This window comes from Mastacembelus armatus, chromosome 18 (genome assembly GCF_900324485.2).
Source record: "Mastacembelus armatus chromosome 18, fMasArm1.2, whole genome shotgun sequence".
Classification (NCBI taxonomy): domain Eukaryota; kingdom Metazoa; phylum Chordata; class Actinopteri; order Synbranchiformes; family Mastacembelidae; genus Mastacembelus; species Mastacembelus armatus.
In genome coordinates, this window is record NC_046650.1 from 11,021,316 (window position 1) to 11,038,903 (window position 17,588).

General features: G+C 43.9%; 2 protein-coding genes and 1 long non-coding RNA gene across 3 annotated transcripts; 2 read left to right on the forward strand and 1 right to left on the reverse strand.

Annotated features, from left to right (window-relative positions):
- Positions 1 to 45: 45 nt before the first annotated feature.
- LOC113125314 (uncharacterized) lies at positions 46 to 5,356 on the forward strand. The gene is made up of 4 exons (XR_003295137.1): positions 46 to 65; positions 453 to 635; positions 1,325 to 1,466; positions 5,245 to 5,356. It is a non-coding gene; the product is annotated as an uncharacterized LOC113125314 (long non-coding RNA).
- On the reverse strand, positions 75 to 7,865 carry ajuba (ajuba LIM protein). Its single transcript, XM_026298693.2, has 8 exons — positions 5,206 to 7,865; positions 2,445 to 2,546; positions 2,201 to 2,268; positions 2,050 to 2,112; positions 1,363 to 1,493; positions 1,151 to 1,202; positions 722 to 790; positions 75 to 593 (listed from the first exon to the last, which is right to left on the reverse strand). The coding sequence occupies exons 1-8, from the start codon at positions 6,782 to 6,784 to the stop codon at positions 462 to 464; spliced, it is 2,196 nt and encodes a 731-aa protein (XP_026154478.1). The 5' UTR covers positions 6,785 to 7,865; the 3' UTR covers positions 75 to 461.
- A 2,815-nt stretch (positions 7,866 to 10,680) lies between these two features.
- mrpl52 (mitochondrial ribosomal protein L52) lies at positions 10,681 to 12,693 on the forward strand. The gene is made up of 5 exons (XM_026298921.1): positions 10,681 to 10,776; positions 11,058 to 11,127; positions 11,488 to 11,555; positions 12,168 to 12,232; positions 12,361 to 12,693. Exons 1-5 carry the CDS (start codon positions 10,692 to 10,694, stop codon positions 12,523 to 12,525), a joined length of 453 nt encoding a protein of 150 aa, XP_026154706.1. The 5' UTR covers positions 10,681 to 10,691; the 3' UTR covers positions 12,526 to 12,693.
- The last annotated feature ends 4,895 nt before the right edge of the window (positions 12,694 to 17,588 follow it).

A 17,588-nucleotide genomic window follows, 5' to 3' on the forward strand; every position in this document is an offset into this window, starting at 1 on the left:
TGGAACTGTTTTTGAAACGAGGAAATTCAGTGCAGAGGAAAAGCTTGAAACTTTGACATTTACAAGTAGGTCACTGTTTAATGAAACAAAATATTACAACGTACAGAAGTTACACACATGTTTTTCCCCAAAATCTTACAGTAAAGTCAAATTTAAGTGCAAAATGTTTGCTAGCGATAATATGCACGAAAAATCTCTTGTTCTTCTACAGCAAACAGTAGCCAGGTTGGAGTAAAAAAAAAAAAAGCAGTAGTTTCTCTCCCATTCCCTTATAACTATAGTACAGTAATAGGACAAGAAGTACAGCAGGCAGTATATGTGACAGAAGGGACTGATCCAAGTCAAGTTGAATCAATGGAAATGTCTTAATATCAGCAGTTTCATCTCATAATGATCTGACTGAGCAAAAGCATGTGAGAGCGACCAACTTTTCCTCACATCTGTATCTGCAGAGGTGCCGATCAGTGTGCGCTGTGAGGGGGAATGTTGTGTGTGGCGCACACTCTGCTCATGTGACAGGAGTGGCAGAGGAGGTGAGAGTCCAGGGGGAAGCACTGCGCCCCGGGCTTATCGGAGAGCTGCTTGCCACATTCCTGAGGGCGGGAAAAGACGCAGATAAGCACACGGGAAGAGAGGTCAGTCACATCTTGACTTTCTGCACTCAAACGGGATCGATTAGGACACAGAAAGACAAAGTAGTGTAGTGGTTCTTGGCACTCACCTCGCAGTGGTAGCATTCAAAGTGATAGTCCTTGTTCATAGACACGACCCTGAGGATCTCGTCACTGCCCTGAGAGACAAAACAAGAGAAAACTGGAGGTGTCAGACATCTTCAGGAAGAAATATATACCAGTTAAACTTATTTTGAAATACTTGTCCTTTGTACATTTAGCCACAAAAAATTAACACACTAAAGAAAATTACATGAGCCACAGAAAATTCAAAGGGGGCATGCTTTCATACATTTGTTGTATTTTTCTTGAAGTTAAAATCATACAAGAAAACACTAAAAGACAAGTTTAGTGTCCAGACAATAGTTTTAAGTAATTTCCAAAATAAAAGGCTCACTAATGATATTCTGACACTGCATTTAAGAAAACTAGCAGAAGGGGGAGATGCACTGGGAGAATACACACAAACGTGTACTCACTTCAGTAGGTAAGATGGGCTGTAAACAGGCAGCACACTTGGGAGCAAAAGTCCTGCAGGATAACGGGAGCAACGTTTAGTAAAGGACATTCATGAAATGTTACACATGCAAAAAGTAAATTCCACTCTGTCAGATGTAAATCCCTCAAGACTTCATGTTTATGGTTTCATCTAGGGTCTTCTGATCTGACAGCAGCATGAACAGAGCCTCACTTGTTGTAGTCTGCAACGCAGTAGATGTTGCTGTGTTGGTCCACGGTGAAGGGCACCCCGTCCAGAGCCTTGGAGCACACCACGCATCGGAAACAGCCAGGATGGTACGAGTTCCCCAGAGCCTGCAGGATCTGACAATGAAAACAGATAATTACTTGCAAGTGTCACATTCTCTATTTGAATAGTGCCATTTTTGGCCTAGACAAATATATATATATATATATATCTACTTTGTGCAGATATATTTCCAGCTCAGCTACTAAGTATAACGGAAATGCATTTTTGTGTCAGACATTTATGGTTCTTAAATTTGGATGTGGTTAAGCCATTCAAATTGTACAGAAAACAACGCCTGTGGATCTCACACTCAGTGGTAGCCTTCTGTTTATATTATGGGCATTATGTGGTTTCAAATATGGTAAAAAGTTTTAGGTAATCACTACAGAGCCTTAAATCTTTATTTATCAAAAATCCCAAGGCAAACATTCCACTGAAATCTCCCGTGGGAACTCAGAGAGGAGCCAGCAAAAAGACGTCACTGAATTTCTCTATCCTCTGTGGGATTCCTGACATGAATTCTGGGAAACATGGGACACAACCAACTAAAAACGACTCGAGGCAGGGTTAAGGGTTAGAGTAGGTTCCTTTAAGTCTAACATGAGCGTTCGGCGGCGTTAAATCCCTCACCTGTTCGAGAATAAGGTGACCACACACGTTACACTTCTCAGCTGCGGCCTGGAATCCTGAAAACTGTTATTAAAACAGAGATTAGCGTCCGACTCTGAACATGTCTGTATGCGAGACTGACGACAAAACACGCCTTGACCTCAACTCTTACCATGTAATCCTCTTTACAGTACACAGACCCGTTGACATTGTAGAAGTCCTTGTTTCTCAGGGTGCGTCCTGCAGAGAGAGAGAGAGAGAGAGAGAGAGAGAGAGAGAGAGAGAGAGATGGCACACAGCACAACCCGGGACAGTTTATTAAGAAGTGCAGTTTACAAAAGGTGTAGCTTCAGATTACTGTTGTTATGTTTGGGGATGAGGTGTGGGTTAGGGTGGAGTGGGGGGGTTATGCTCACCACAGGACACACAGGTGAAGCAGCGGGTGTGATAGAGACTGTCCAGAGCCTGGCAGGCATTGTCCGCCCCGTACACGCCTTTCCCACACTTCACACAGGTTCCTGCCGGCGGGAAGGGGGGGAAGGGGGGGAAGGGGGGGGGAAGGGGGGGAAGGGGGGGGGGGGGGGGGGACACAAACATGCATTTTAGCTGAGAGTAATTGCTCAGTGACTCTTAGCACTTCATTTACGACGCATTCCAGGAGGATGTGTCTGAAATCCAACTCCACACAAAGTGTCAACACTTGTAAATCCTCTCGTTCGCACCACCTAGGGGATTTTCACACAGTTAAAACCCAGTTACCCATGCCAGCCAGTTCGCTCACCCATTCAAGGCTCTCTGTTGAAGCTCTGTTATTAAAGGGAAACTCCACCGGATCTGACTCTTTGGCTGTTGCTTCAGAAAGCCAATGACTCAGTCTTTGAGTTTTTTCTCTCAATTTCACTTTGAACCCTACAATTGAATTGAATCTGGGATTAAAAAAAGTTTGCACTTAGTTCCTCTCATAAAGACCATCTCAGGAAACAAGGCGTAAATGACAAAATGTGCCACTTTCACAGCTTCCTTTGGCATCATTTAGTGCTGGATAACTGTTTTCTCCCATGTTAAAATCAACAGGATAGATGCTTAGATGCCTTTTCTCAGACAGCTAAACGACAAACACAGTCTCCTGTTCTTCTCTGTCAGGTCTCTGCTCTTGGTCAGGAACAAACATGGGTTGAGACCAGCACAAGTTCTAGTTCTGCTGCTTTTTCACTGTAAAAAGTGGAAAAACAAAACAGTATAGACTTAAAGCCAAGCGACTTTCACAACTATTTTCGCTGTTTTTCATCTAACAAAATACACTTTTGTCTAAATGCATGTTCAGAACTTGTCAGGCCACTAAATGTCAAGTGGAAAAATGGTGTGGTGGTCCAAGCTTCAGTCTTTCTGTGATCTATTTAAAGGGTCTGCCTGTGTTTTTCCCCCCCTTTCTAATGTGGCTGAGGGAGTGCCGCACAAATCAAGTATTCCTACACTCTGCTGCTGCCGCCATCCTGGACAGTCCCTCCGATATTTAGGAACAGACATAGCTCTCTGCCAAAGCCAGAAACCAGAGGACTCAAGCAAGTCTTTAAATACACAGCTACACAATAAGCTGGGAGGGAATAGGCCTGGGCAGAAAACAAAAGTTTTATAGAATAAAGCTCATTTGAGCACAAAAAGCCAAGAAGACAAACACAAATGTGCCACAAAAATGAGGTTTGGCACACCTTCTACCAACACGTTTGTGTGCTCTCTTTCGTTTCTGCACCTAAAACTAATGTAAGTTTTATAAGTTTTATAAGTATGAGAACATTTATTACAGGACTAGTTTCGTGTGCCTGCCTTTGTCGTTTTAACTAAAACATATGAAAACATCAAGAAGAAAAAGGCATTTCACTAGTTTTCGGTGCATCAGCAGTATCTTGATTTATAAGGGAAAGGTTTTTTTCATTTTGCTTTTTAATTACAGGGAAGCTTTTCTGATGCTTGACGTTACCCCTTAATATAGGTGTCTGTGTGTGTGTGTGTGTGTGTGTGTGTGTGTGTGTGTGTGTGTGTGTGTGTGTGTGTCGGCTGAGCTCAGGGCGTCTGTTTTCACGGCTCAGAGCCTCCGATTTCTTCCTAATGGCTGAGAGGAGTACAGTATTGTATGTCCCCTCCGGGCACACATACCTGAACAGAAAAACAGGCTGCAGCACACCGCCCTTGCACACGCCAAGGCAGCATTATACACACACACACACACACACACATACACACATGACTCACACACTGCGTTACTGTGGCCTGAAGTCACTTGGGGGAAACACACCCTGCCACAGAGAAACAATATACACACACATATTCATCCTGCCACTATAACACACTCTTACACTGGTACAATCTCACACACACACACACACACACACACACACACACACAGATCCAGAGCCCTAATCTCCTGTGACTCACAATAATAGTTGGAGCTGTGTTTATATGGAACCATGTAATTTGTGTCTGAGTGTTAGAGCAGAAGTTTGCAGTTTAACGGCCATATAGATACGCTGCATTAGCTGTGTGTGTGTGTGTGTGTGTGTGTGTGTGTGTGCACCGCACTGTGGCAAACTGCCTGAAACATCAGCTGACCCTGCCTCATGTTTTGGATACAGGTGTGAGCCTGAAAGATTATACGTATATCTCTACTGCCGGTGCTTTACTACTTTCATTTTTAGTCAACGACACGTATCTTTCAGTGTGTCCTATGTGATCCCCTGCTTTCCTCTCTTCAGCCAAACACATCTGCTTGTTTGGATCAGCTTCTGAAGCCCGAGCTCTCTTTTCTTTCCCCCCTCCTTTATGCTTGGCGTGCTACAGTCCTGCATGTCTCTGCAGGTTCCAAGGCACCATCCATCCACTCTTTCAACTATTAATCTGTCCATCCATCCTTGTATCCAACACCGCAACCCTTTCATTTACAGACAAACCTGTGATCTGACACCAGGCAGCGGGCAGGACAATAATAACACAGTGAGGGTGGATGCTAAGTGAATGCATGGGATGTTGTGAGTGAACTGTGGCGGCACTGGCCCCAACGGGGGGGATGTGATTATTTTTTTTAGTGGGTGTTAAATCCAGCTCTGTGCACCCTCACTCATCTTTCTCCTCACTTTACTGTTGCCACCTGAAAACCATTGTTAAAAAAAAAAAGAATCTCACCAAAGAACTCCTGGCGGTTCTCTGCGGTCTCTCTTCCAGCCCGGACTCCTGGATCCTCTTGAGGTACGACCGGCCCCCCAGCCGAAGAGGGCCCCAGTGTAGTCGTGCTTGGTTTTGAAAGAGCTGGCAGGGCTAGAGACTGCTCTTTCAGCATCAGGCCCTCCAGGAGCCCCTCACCTTCCAGGGCTGCATCTCTCAGTAGGAGTCGTGTGAGCTCTTCCTGATATAGGGTTCCAGGCAGGTCTGAGTACCGGGACCTCTCTCCCATCACACAACCCTCTTTGCCTCTCACTCCCACTTGCTGCTCATCCCACCACTCCGGGCCTCCCTGGTAGCACGCTGCTCCTGGACTTCCAACAGCAGGAGGGTAGGAATGGCGACTATCATGGGGTCCTGTACGCGCTCCACCCTCCAGGTACCGAGTCCAGGCCTCTACAGGGGTAACCCCGGCCCTGCCCATAGCACTGTAACCCGCCATTGAGCCCCCTGTCTGTATGGAAGGGGACTGCTGTGATGGAGCAAGACCTCCAGAAGCAGCGTAGCGAGAATCGTATCCCAGGCTGATACCGCTGGTCCGGTTGCTGCTGCAGCGGCTCCCCATGGGGCTCCCTCCTCCGCCGCCGCTCGCTGTGCTGGAGGCAAAGCTGGACCTGGGGCTCACCAGCACCGACTCCTGAAGGCTGAATGATGAGCATGGGCTCAGGGTTGGTCCTGGGGGGTAAAAAAAGCTTCCTCCTACGCCTCCTCCGATCACATCAGATGGGCGATGTGGTGGATGAGAGAGGGATGCAGGCCTGGTGCTCTCCCACAGCTCACTACCCGTGCTCAGGCGTTTGTACAGCAGGGCCTCCTGGAGAGAGAGGCGTTTGTGCCTCTCAGGCTCAGAGAGGTAGCCAGGCTCTGCCAGGCCACCTCCACCACTTCTGGGTGCTGACCCATAGCCTGTGGCAGCAGGGTATGGCGGGGGGACGGACAGAGGCGGCGGTTGGGAGAGGAGCTGCTGTCGTCTAACAAGCTGCTGGAGCTCCAGTGAGTAGCGCCGTTGGTTGAGGGACCCCTTGGATCCAAACGCCCCCAAAGGGTCGCACTCAGGGCCCAAGCCAGACTCACGCCTCAGGTGGGAATCCACACCTTCACCCAGGTAACAGGAAGCTCGCTGTTGAGGGGAGCGACGCCTCAGTGGGGCCAAGGTGGAAGGATGAAGCGGCTGCTCACCGTCTGAAGGTATGGCACCCACAGTGGAAGCAGCTGATGGTGGGGTGAGGAGCTGAGAAGGAGGCACTCCTATCCCTCCTCCTCCTCCTCCTCCTCCTCCTCTCCCATTCACAGGAACACATGCATCGCTTGTGGTTGCAGAGGCAAGCGAGAACTGGCCGGGTCTTGAGGGTGAGGCAGCTGCCGAGCTGGGAGCTGGTGGCAGACCGCTGCCCCCACCGCCGCCTCCAGAGAGGCCAGTGTTGGCGTTGCTGTTATTAGAGTTGCTGGCAGAGTCATGTTTTTTCTTCGAACTGTTGAATTTCACACTGCCTGAGTCCGTTAGCTTTAACTTCTCTAACAACTTGCTTATCGGCCTGTCCATGACGAAGCCTTTTGTGGATTTTTTTTTTTTTTTTGTACCTGTCTGAGCAAAGTCAAGTTCCCTCTTTAAGTTACAGATGTTCTCAAATACAGTAAAACAGAAATGTAGACTTTTCACTAAAACACCTGAAATGGCAGCTTTCAAATTCTGCAGTACGAAAATAAAAACAGGCCTTGAAAGTAGCACAAGCCCAAAAGATCTACACAATAAATAGAGAACAGATAAATAAACCCTTTAAGACATTTCAGGGGGATTACATGACTGTAGTCTACCGAGTCATCCGGTTTGCCCTCATGTGGAAAACACAGGTAAAATGTGGGGAGCAACAATCCATTAGGTTATTAGACAATTACTAATAGTTCAGATCGATCCAGCAGGAAACAGGAGGAACATACATCCAGGACACTTAAGCGTGACCTATGGTCGTGGAGGGCCTCCTTTGTGGCCCCTCGTGTGGTTACACATCTGCATCTTCTCTGTTGGTCAAAACTGTCCGAAATCCACTTCAGTAAACTCGGTTTGATCCCGAGGTTATCCAGTGCGTGTCTCCGGTTGAGTTTGTCTTTTTTTAAAAAGACACAAAGCGAGGAGGTTCAGCAGGATGCAGCCTATCGCCGCTTCATGTGGGTCCAGTGTAGACAACTAAATAAATCCGTCTGCGCTCAGATAGTCGACTCACCCGATCCCTGCCATTCATTTCAGGACGAAAGGTGCGCGGAAAAATGAAAATAAGACGATTTACTGTAACTCAGGCCACAAGGCGCTTTCTGGACTCCCCAGTCCGTCCGTCCATCCGCCTGTGCTCGGCTGCTTTTTATCTTTCCCGTTTTCAAAGCAGAGGTCCTGTCCGGGACTCGGTGAAATAGTAGCGGAGAAGTTTGGAGCCACAGAAGGGACTGAGGGGAACCGGTGCGCCGTTACAGTTCCCTCCCAGCAGACCGGTGCGGGGCTGAACGAGTCTCTGAGCTTAAATAAAATCCCTCCCCGTGTGCATTGTACGGTCAACAACTTTGTTTCTTTCTTTCTCCCCCCTAAATAATTACTTACCTCCCCCCTCTTTTTTCTTTTAACTGTGCCACAGCAGGGAGAGTTGCTTCCGGTTACAGCTTTTCAGAATAAACTCCCTGCTGGCATCTGTTAGATTTCAACATATCCTCGGTTAGTCCCCATCAAAGGTTTAATTTAGTCCTGATCATTTGGGTCTTTATAATTTGATAACTTGCTTATTTGTCAGACACTTGCACCATTGAACAACCGCTATGGTAGTTCCTCCAACTTCTATGTTTTAAAGGAGGAAACCTGTATAAAAATCTGGTTTTAAGGCTTTTTATTGTTTTTGTTTGTACATCTTTTGAGTCCAGTTTTATTTATATAGTCCAGTGTCAAACATCACAGCTTTGCCTCAAAGGGCTTTACAATCTGTGCATCATAGGGCCAGGTCTGTGCTTAGACCCTGGAACTGGATTAAGAAAACCACCAGAAATAGGGGCCTGATGATAAATTTGTACCCTAAGGCCCTTTGGGAGATTCATCCAGCCATGCCGCAAACTGCTATTTTTGTTGTGAAAGAGACATAAAACCTGGTAAAAACATCAGGCTAAGCATTTTTCTCATTTATTAGATCAAATATTTCTGTTTTTTTTTTTTTTTTCATATAAACCCAGTGAAGATTTACTATACTTTAGAGAAAACAACCATAATCGTTATGACTCCAAATGGTAACGTTAATTGGTAGCTGCTATAGCTTTAAATTTATTTCACATATAATGAATTTCACTTTTCTCGCTTTATTTGTGGATCCAGTAGCCTAGTCGCTTTTATTTTGAAGGTGGGGCACGTATCGACCGTTGGCTACCGTTGTGTCGGCGTCTTCAGCTTGACGTATCACTGCTCCTTTATCAGTGAGCAGCGACCGGGACACCTTTCCGTTTCGTCATTCATACGTAAAACTCGACGCAGAGGTCGTGCCCATTTCTCTGAACATTATAATATCATGTATGAGCTGAACTGGAAACCTTTAAGAATAACTCAGTGTCCACTTATTAGAATTTCTTCACTAAATTAAATAAAACTCAGCAGGAGTACATGTTTAAAGTATTTGGGATTACATTCTGGGGTTTGGCAGCAGGGGAAGAAGACCTGTTAAGACTTTTTACCTAAATAAATAGCAATGCCACCTATGCTGCTACAAGTAAAAGTTAGGCATTGAACTTTTAACTTGAATACAAACAAAATGCATCAGTATATGGATTTATACTTAGGCTAATAATTTCTATTAAGATGTAATACTGCAGGTGCTATATTACCATCATACTATGTTCTTATTATTTATTAGTTTATTTATATTTTGTATCTACAGGTGGAGTCAAACAAGTGCACCAACCTAAAAAACTAAATATTAAAAAGCACTGAACCCAAGATTGTAGACCCTGCTTAGGTAAATGTACTCACATTTCACCACTGGGGTCTTAGTCCAAGTTAATGTTTTTTAAGCTGTGTGTTGAGTGTGTCTGCTTTGCCTGCAGCTGCATGTTTACATCTTAATTGTTTTATCTCCATATTATATTTTCTGGTCATCAGGTGCCAGTTGAGGATCGGTTTGGTAAAACTGTCTGACCCACTAAAGCGCAATAAGAATGAGGTCTGTTTCACCATTAGGTTAATGTTTATTGTAATGGTTACAGATGTGCTCATGTGGATATGGTTTGGCACAAGCTTAAAATAGTGACCTGACCACCAAACTGAACCACCAGTGTAAACAAAGCTGGTTTCAGAAAGTCCAGCTGTCTTTGTTTCCTTCATACTTCATACAAACTGTAACCCTTTAAGCTAATTATCACCAAAAGTTACCGAGTTACTTATAATATTAAGGAAAACTTAAAATGTATGACTTCATGTGTAATTGAGGTAGAATTTTCGCTGGGGATATAGTACCTTTCCTTATTTAAATCACCAGAATACCCCGTCTATCATCTGTAATCGCTATCATGACGCAATAAAATCAATTTAGGGTAAAAATGCGACGTTTCAGGCGGTGGCACTAGTTTATTGTACCACCAGCCTGTGGAATGCGCGGAGGGACACGGCGGGGTGATGCGCTGGTGGATTTTTTCGTGGTGTCTGAGTCTCCAAGGACGATGCAGAGTAAACATCCCACTGCTATTTCAGGCCCGGTGAGCATTAGTCTGCGCTGATTCCGCTCGTTTTGTGGCAGTTAACGGACACACCAAAACACAACAAGCCCAGATAAAGCATTACTCTGTTTGGATAAGCATGTGGGCTTTCTATCTGCCCCGGAGGCCCCTACAGATGGAGGCTTTCAGTGCCCCGGCGGTTCACCGGAGTCCCTGCAGACTCCTGGCGTTTACCTCACAGGCTGCGAGTGGGAACTTGTCTGAAATGCTAACAGAGAAATTCTTCTGGGCTTAGTGTCGGTGCAGTTCATACAAAAACATTACTTTGAAGAGCGGACCTGCTCAGTCTGATTTTCTGAACAATACAGTCATTTATTGACATATTTACAGATGAAGTGAGCCCGTTGTCCTTCATCTGCACTTTTCTCACACAAACCTGTAACCTTTAACACACACACAACTCTGATCTGCAGTCAGAGAAATTTCTTCTCACTTAAAGAAGCACATTTTATTATTTCAGATACTTTATGGGTTGAGGAAAATATGGATGAAAATAAAAACAAACAAACACTTTAAAAGAAGTCTAATAAACATCTTGTTTTTTTTGTTTGTTTTGTTTTGTTTTGCTGTGGCATATTAAAATGGCCGATTTAAAGGGGTTTAAACCGCAAGATGAATGTGCGAATAACCCAAATACTAAAAACAAACACAAACTGAGACCATATTTTGACCTTGATACCAATGTAAGATTTATCTTTTCAGAAATATGGAATATGAGCGTGTTTAGCTCCACCTGGTGGTCAGCGGGGGGAACTGCAGGCAACATGGCGGTCGCCGTCCGGACACTGTGCTGTTCAGGTGAGACGAAGGTTGTTCAGTCAGTCTGTGCCGTGAGAGAGAAAGACTTTAAGCTGTTCCCTGTCGATGTAAATACGTGTTTATATGTGTCACTGCTTGTAATGTAGCGTCTGTTTAAATAACCGCTGTGAATGCGGTCAGGTCGGCTAATGCTAATGCTAGCAGCCACATGATGTTGCTGAGTGTAGTGTGTTTGTTTATTTATTTATCTATCTATCTATCCTGTAAAAGTTTGCTATTCTACTGACTAAGCTAGGAGACTAACTCGTGTTGTTTCCCAGCGCTGAGAGGCTGCAGCAGACAGCTCAGCACAACATGTGGACTACAGGCCGGAGAGAAATGGAGAAAAGAGTAAGTCTCACTTGGACTTTTAAACCAGATCACCAGTGCACATGTTAGGTTGAAATGTCTTAGAGCTCCATTGTTTCTGTTTTCTGCCTGCATGAGGTTATGTCTAACCAGACTGGTACTCATGATACCTGATATATTAGAAGAAGCAATGCACCAACAGTGTTAATGGATTATTCCAGGTGTGAAGTATAATGAGACTACACACTGATCTGTAAAATGAAGGTGTTGATAGAGACTTTATTTATTACTTAGTAGAAATGTTTTACCACATTTTCTTTGATATTCAGATGAGATGTCAAACCATAAAGTCACTGACACACTGAATGTTTAAAACTTAATGATGTGCCTGTTTGCCTGCAGACATGGTCTGGCTCCAGGTGGCACTGAATATGGACCCCTGACAGACCTGCCTGACTGGTCTTTTGCAGGTATGTTTTATTTGGGATTGTATTTTTTTTTTTTTATAAATTCTTAGCTATTTGTAGATATTTCAAGTGACACAGGCCTAGTTCACAGGTAACATTATAGGGCAGCGATTAAGGGGATATTTGTAGTCATGTGATTGATGCTTTTCATGTTACCTCTGTGTGTAGAGTAATTGTTTTCTCAGACACTGTTGATGAAGTTTGAGTTTAATGTTTGATACCCTGTTATATCTAGTACTTCTTTTACTGCAGTATGGAGAACTAGACTCAGACTGCGTGAACACTGTCAGACTTCAGTTTATGAATCTCTGAATGCTGCTTTGTCTCAGGTCTCACATGCCCGTCTGATCTGTTTTGTTGCATATGTTTGCTCTGGACACTGGGAATATGATTAACATGTTAATGTTTGATGATGCAGAAGTGTCAGCTCATGCAATAAAGTCTGCCGTGTTGTTCATGTTACTTCACTGTTCATGCTGCTAAGCTTGGTGTTTGTTTCATTTGCCATAATGTGACGACGCTGGGATGGTGTTTATATTAAAGTTGCACATGGGGTATGTTTTTGTTGTAATTCAGGGCCATTTGTGTTGTTCTAACTTAAGTCTTTATGGGCAGATGGAAGACCTGCACCACCATTGAAGGGCCAGTTGAGAAGAAGGCAAGAGAGAGAAGTTTTAGCAGTGAGTATCACATTTATTTTTTTTAACACATCTAATTTTTGGCCTCTATTGTTTTTGTTTTTTTTTTTGTTTTTTTTTTTTGTATGTCTCAATCTGCAACTGACTTTTTTTTTTTTTTTATCCCTCAGAGACGTATTGTGATGCTGAACTCTGAGGTGGACAGAGGAATAGAGATGTGGAAGGTAAAACAAGAAGAGGCCACACGGATGGAGCAGCACAAAAAGTCTGTCTTACTCAAACCTAAGGGGAAGCTAATAATGAATAAGAAAAAACCTCAGTTAGAAACAAATTAGCACTATAATTACTTAATAATACCCTTATTTTCAATAGCATGTTTCTAGTCAGCCTGTTGGATATATTTATGAGGACACATGCTTTTTGTCTGTTTTCCAGTATTGAATTTATGAAATAAATCTTCTGTATCTGAATTATCATTTTAATATGAAGTTAATTGACTTAAAGCTCTGTCCAGTCAGCCAGCAATGACTTGTATGGTTATTTTTACAGATGTGATATTGCGTCAGTGTCTCTCAGCTTCCACTAGAATGCAGCATTTCTCCTCTGTGAGGCAGCGTCGTGGCTCAAACGCCATTTTGTCTGGTTCTGGCCTCAGAGAGGAGTTTGGCTGGGCGGGCAGAGTAAGGGAGGAGCTGGAGAACATAAAGCAACACTGATTCAGGACCTTACTGTGTGTGCAGGAGGCTAGTGTTCACACCTTGGTCTTCTGTAGTAAATCGGCATTATTACTCAAAGTACATCAGAAATGTTTCGGTCAACACCAACTCGATGAAACATCCCAGTCAAGTGGAGACCCAAGAAAAAGGAAGCTTACACTGTTTTAGTAGCAAGACTGAAGCCCAAATGTTTCAGATAAAAACACTACTGGTTGATGTTTGTAGGCAGAAAGTGCTGCATTTGGCAATGGATGCAGACACACCCAGTGTAACTTAGTTAAAACAAATGATTTCTTCTTTTTTTATGGGAAATCTCTACCATCATAAAGCAAAAGCTGGAGCTCTTCTGCAGCCCGGTGTCTGGAAAGATGATCAGATGGCTGTAGCCAAGTTTGCGGAAGGTTTCATTCCACACAAAGTGATATTTTCTGCTGTCAGTTTACAGTGTAAGCTGGATAAAAGCAGCCAGGCTGCAGACACTCTTGTCTTTTGAAGCATTTAATATGTGTGGATTTGAACCTGTGTCCTTTGTTCTGCTTTTTACAATTATTTTCTTGTAAGACTTTGACATTTCAGTTTTTGCCATTTCTGGTGTAAGTTGACATTTTTCACAGACACTGAGCAGCTGTACCTTTGTGAAGTCAGCAGTAATTTACTGTGACTTATACATGCACTTTCTAAGGTGAGGTAAGCCTCTCCGCTCCTCTCTTCCCCTTCCACTCACCCTTACTTTTGCTTTCTTCTCCCTTCTTTCTCACATTTTTTTTTCTTCCATCTGCCTTTTTCTTTTCCTCTCTCTCTCTTTGCCTGGGTCTTGTTGCAGACTTCAGCAAAGCCCCACTGTAATTAGGGCTGCTAGCCGCTGACTTGCAGATTCTTTTCTGTGAGTTGGGAGTTTTCTCTCCCCCCCCACCCCCCACCCCCTTTCTGCACTTCTTGTCTTAAATTTTTTATACAGTTGACCAAAGGAGCTGACTGTTTGTCATGTTACAGAAGTGTGGGAGGACATTAAACAGGCCCCAATGGGCGTTGAAGACTAAAAAAAATTGTTTAAAGAAATGTCAGTGTGGTTAACAAGGCAGCTGACTTCATGCTATTCAAACATCCTCACACCTGGACCATCAAAGACCTTCTCCTCATTCTGTCTCCTCACCATCTTTTCACGTTCCGCTGTTCCGTGAATGTCTTTCTCCTCCACAGCTCCTCCCACTCTCCCTCCTCTCTCCCTTCTTTTCCTCCTCGTGTTGTTTTGGTTTAAGGGAAATGAGAACCAGATGTTTCTTATTGTGTAGAAGTCAGCGATGGAGGGGCAGAGGGAGGGTTGGTGTTTTTCGGGGGGGGGGGGTAAAGGGTGTAAGGTGAGGTCAGTGTGCTAGGAGGGAGGATGAGGGTTGAGACAGATGTGGTTGCTTTTGAAGATTAGCTGACAGACCCCAGTGGCTTCCCCCACAGGCCTGAACAGGGAGGGCTTCCTGGTATATATGACTGGGGCAGGGGTGTGAGAGGATGGGCCAGGCCCCGGTGCAGAGTCAGGCTGGAGGTTTGTGGAGGGTCTGATTCAGCAACTCGTTCTCAAAAACTGCTTCCTGACCCAGGTGATCCTGGGGTATGGGCTACTCTGGGCAATGAATTTGAGAAAATCAGCCTGAACATTGTGAACTACACATGAATGTATGAGGCACAGGCTGCAGTTATCTTGGTTTGTAGTTGGACAATTAAATTGTACTTAAATATTTGTGTATCATGAAACTGGATGTTTTTTGGCATCAGATTAGTTTGACTCTTTTCTATGGTGGTTCGTTAAAATATTTGGGATTTAAGTGGGATTTTGTTCTGTACATAACAAAGACAAGTCTGGAAGTAGATTGAGGTCAGCGGTAGTGGAAGAAAGGTACCTCAAAATTGTACCTAAGTTCAGTATTGGAGTAAAATGTACTTAATTACTGGAAGTAAAGCAAATGAAGAGAGAAAGAAAATGCTGTTAAAGTTACAGTAGAAAGTAAATTGTGCCATAATGTAGGTCATCCAAACAGTCTCAGGTTGAATTGCAAGCAGCTGTCCTGGCCACTTCCTGCCTGGCATGGTGAAGCAGAGCTGAGCCCGAAGCTTGTTCCTGCACCGCCCAGCCAGACAGTTGGAGTTCAACATTAAAATGGCTGACAGGGAGAGATGGGGGGGGTGAGGGGGGAGTAGAGATGGTTGAGGAGAAGTTGAGGCCAATATGGCTGCCAAAAGTGTGACCTACAGGACGGAAAAGCAAAGATTCCTGGAAAGAACTATGTGATTTGGTTACATTTGTGAGGAGCATCGAGTCTGTACAGGTACAGTCAGTGAGATGCTTCCATTTAAGTACAAGTGTAACCTAAAGGTTTGGATGCCGACCGCTAAGGAGCTCTAAGAAAGAAAGGAGCGTTGGCAAACTTCACCTCCGGATCTCATGACTGTTAGAAGCCTGGAAAACTGCGACCAGAGTCTATTTGTCAGCTCCCTGCAGCATGTGTCTGTAGGAGAGGAGAGTTTCCATTAATAAATGAGCATTTACTCTGGTTTGCAGTTGCTCTTTTAAGGTAATTCCTCTGAAAAATCCTTAAGTGCCAATAAACACAACTCAAAATGCTGTTTCAAAACATTTTTCCAATTTTCTCTGCAATTAGCACCAAATTACAGCGTTTCTTTCCAGGAAACTTATTGTGAGATTGTTAGGCGTTTACTGGATCTGTTATGACCTCTAAAATAAACAAAGGCCAAATGGTCTTTTGGACATCAGAGGGTCAGTTATAGAGTCTTTGAGTCAGTTTCCTTTATCGTCTCTGTGGTTGAACTCAGCACAATTTGTAAAGGCTTTATAACAGTTTACATAGTGTAGACATCAGAAAACACTGATAAAAGTTGCCAGGTTGTGAGAAATTCCTTTGGCAGATGTTTATTCAATTTGTTATAAAATCTATTTTATATATTGATAATACATTAAAATGCTTTATAAGTTCTTTGTTTTTTGCTCTGGAAACTGTATGGCTCTTCAGAATGCATTTGGTCATGTAGTCACATTAGGAGAACAGCTGTCTCACAAACTGGCAACCCCAAAAATTGCTGGTAACCGATCAGTGACACATACAAGCCTTTAAAAAGTGCTGTGTTGGACAACGATTCTGTAAACTTGAGTGACTGTAACCTAATATTGTGACCCCTGAAAGATTTGATTTGGAACCATTAAGCGTTCCCACGCAGCTCAGCAGCATCTGCAGGCCCTCTGCCGATCCAGAGCAGCAGTGGAAGCTCGTGCAGAAAGACGGATTAGTCAAAACAGTTCCTGTGCATGAGCCGAGGTCCAGCGGGACAAATGAAAACACCAGTTGACACAGAGAAAGTTTGGCCAACCTAGCAGGAAAGTGGATGAACAGATGTGGGTAGAGAAAAAATAGAAACGTGGAGGTCAGTCAGGCTAGTGGACTGTATATTCGTGCAGCGAGACAGAGGCAGTGTTGAGAATCTCAGGCTTCGGGTCTTTATTTTTAATGTTTTGTAACATCTTTCAATGTTTAACAAATCAACCTGCAGACATTGAATCCCGTCACGCTCATTTCTGGACCAAATGTCTTGGATATTGCTGAAGATCTTGTTTGTGGTTATTTCCAGTGGTTTAATATCTTTTATACTGACAGCAGATCAAATGACTGTGAAATGTGATGTCTTGGGTTTTCTGCTGCTTGGTCTTTGTGCTTTCCACCATATAAACACTAAACTATAACTGAATACCAACCTCTGTCATTTTCCTTGTACTTTGGTGGGTGTTCGCCTGCGTCTTGTGGTTGTTGTTACACCTAGTGTGTGCACAGTAGGTGAAGAGTTAAAGCAGGGAGCCTGAGGAGATATGGGAAAGAGAGAGCAAAACCAGAACAGATACTTATGGTGAGAGGAGGAGCGGCTTCAAGACCGAAGCCTCCTAAAAGGAAAAAGTTTTGCAGTGGGCAAGGAAATAAGAGAGAAGGAAAGTAGGGAGACTGCTTGGGAAAGGATTTTTGGATAGAAACATGCAGATGAAAATATCCCTTAAACTGCTGTATACAGTCACTTGTTTCACTGCACCTCTCGCTTCTTCTGCTCCCCCCTTTTTTTTCTTTGCACATTATTTTTCCACACACATTTTTACAGTTTTAACACTAGAGACCCAGGGCATAAAGTTTTCTTTGCTAAACGCTGAACACACACAGACAGTGTAGACACATGCAGACTGTAGCTGGTACCAGGTCTGGGAGGCTCAGATGTTTCAAGAATACCAGATGCTCAGTTGGAGCGCGTTTCTATGAAAAAAAAAATAAAATAAAAACAATGTGAGCGTTCCATCACTTTTTCCGACTCGTTCCTCGACACATGACTGCTGGTCCCATGTCCAAAACAAGCAGTGGTGTGACTGGATCCAGACTCCATCTGTGGCCTTCCAGCACACTAAAATCTGGCCTGTGAGATCCATTGCAGATACTCTCACATCATTTGTCTCTGTTTAATCCTTTTTGTCCGTGCACAGGAATAGAATTCTTCAACATGGCAGCATGGATCAGCCTCCAGGCTTAAACACGACTGGTTGTTGGGACAGACTCTGTTGTGTGCGAGAGCCACGTTTCAACTGGAAAGTTGATTCAATCTTAAGATTCAAGATTCAAAACCAGTAGCAGGTTTTCTTA

Coding starts and splice junctions, on each gene's coding strand:
- ajuba (XM_026298693.2), bottom strand. CDS start 6,784: ATGGACAGGCCGATAAGCAAGTTGTTAGAGAAGTTAAAGCTAACGGAC. Junction 2,269..2,444: donor CTTCACCTGTGTGTCCTGTG/GTGAGCATAACC, acceptor CTCTCTCTGCAG/GACGCACCCTGAGAAACAAG. Junction 1,203..1,362: donor TGCGTTGCAGACTACAACAA/GTGAGGCTCTGT, acceptor GTTATCCTGCAG/GACTTTTGCTCCCAAGTGTG.
- mrpl52 (XM_026298921.1), top strand. CDS start 10,692: ATGAGCGTGTTTAGCTCCACCTGGTGGTCAGCGGGGGGAACTGCAGGC. Junction 10,777..11,057: donor CCGGACACTGTGCTGTTCAG/GTGAGACGAAGG, acceptor GTTGTTTCCCAG/CGCTGAGAGGCTGCAGCAGA. Junction 12,233..12,360: donor AAGAGAGAGAAGTTTTAGCA/GTGAGTATCACA, acceptor TTTATCCCTCAG/AGACGTATTGTGATGCTGAA.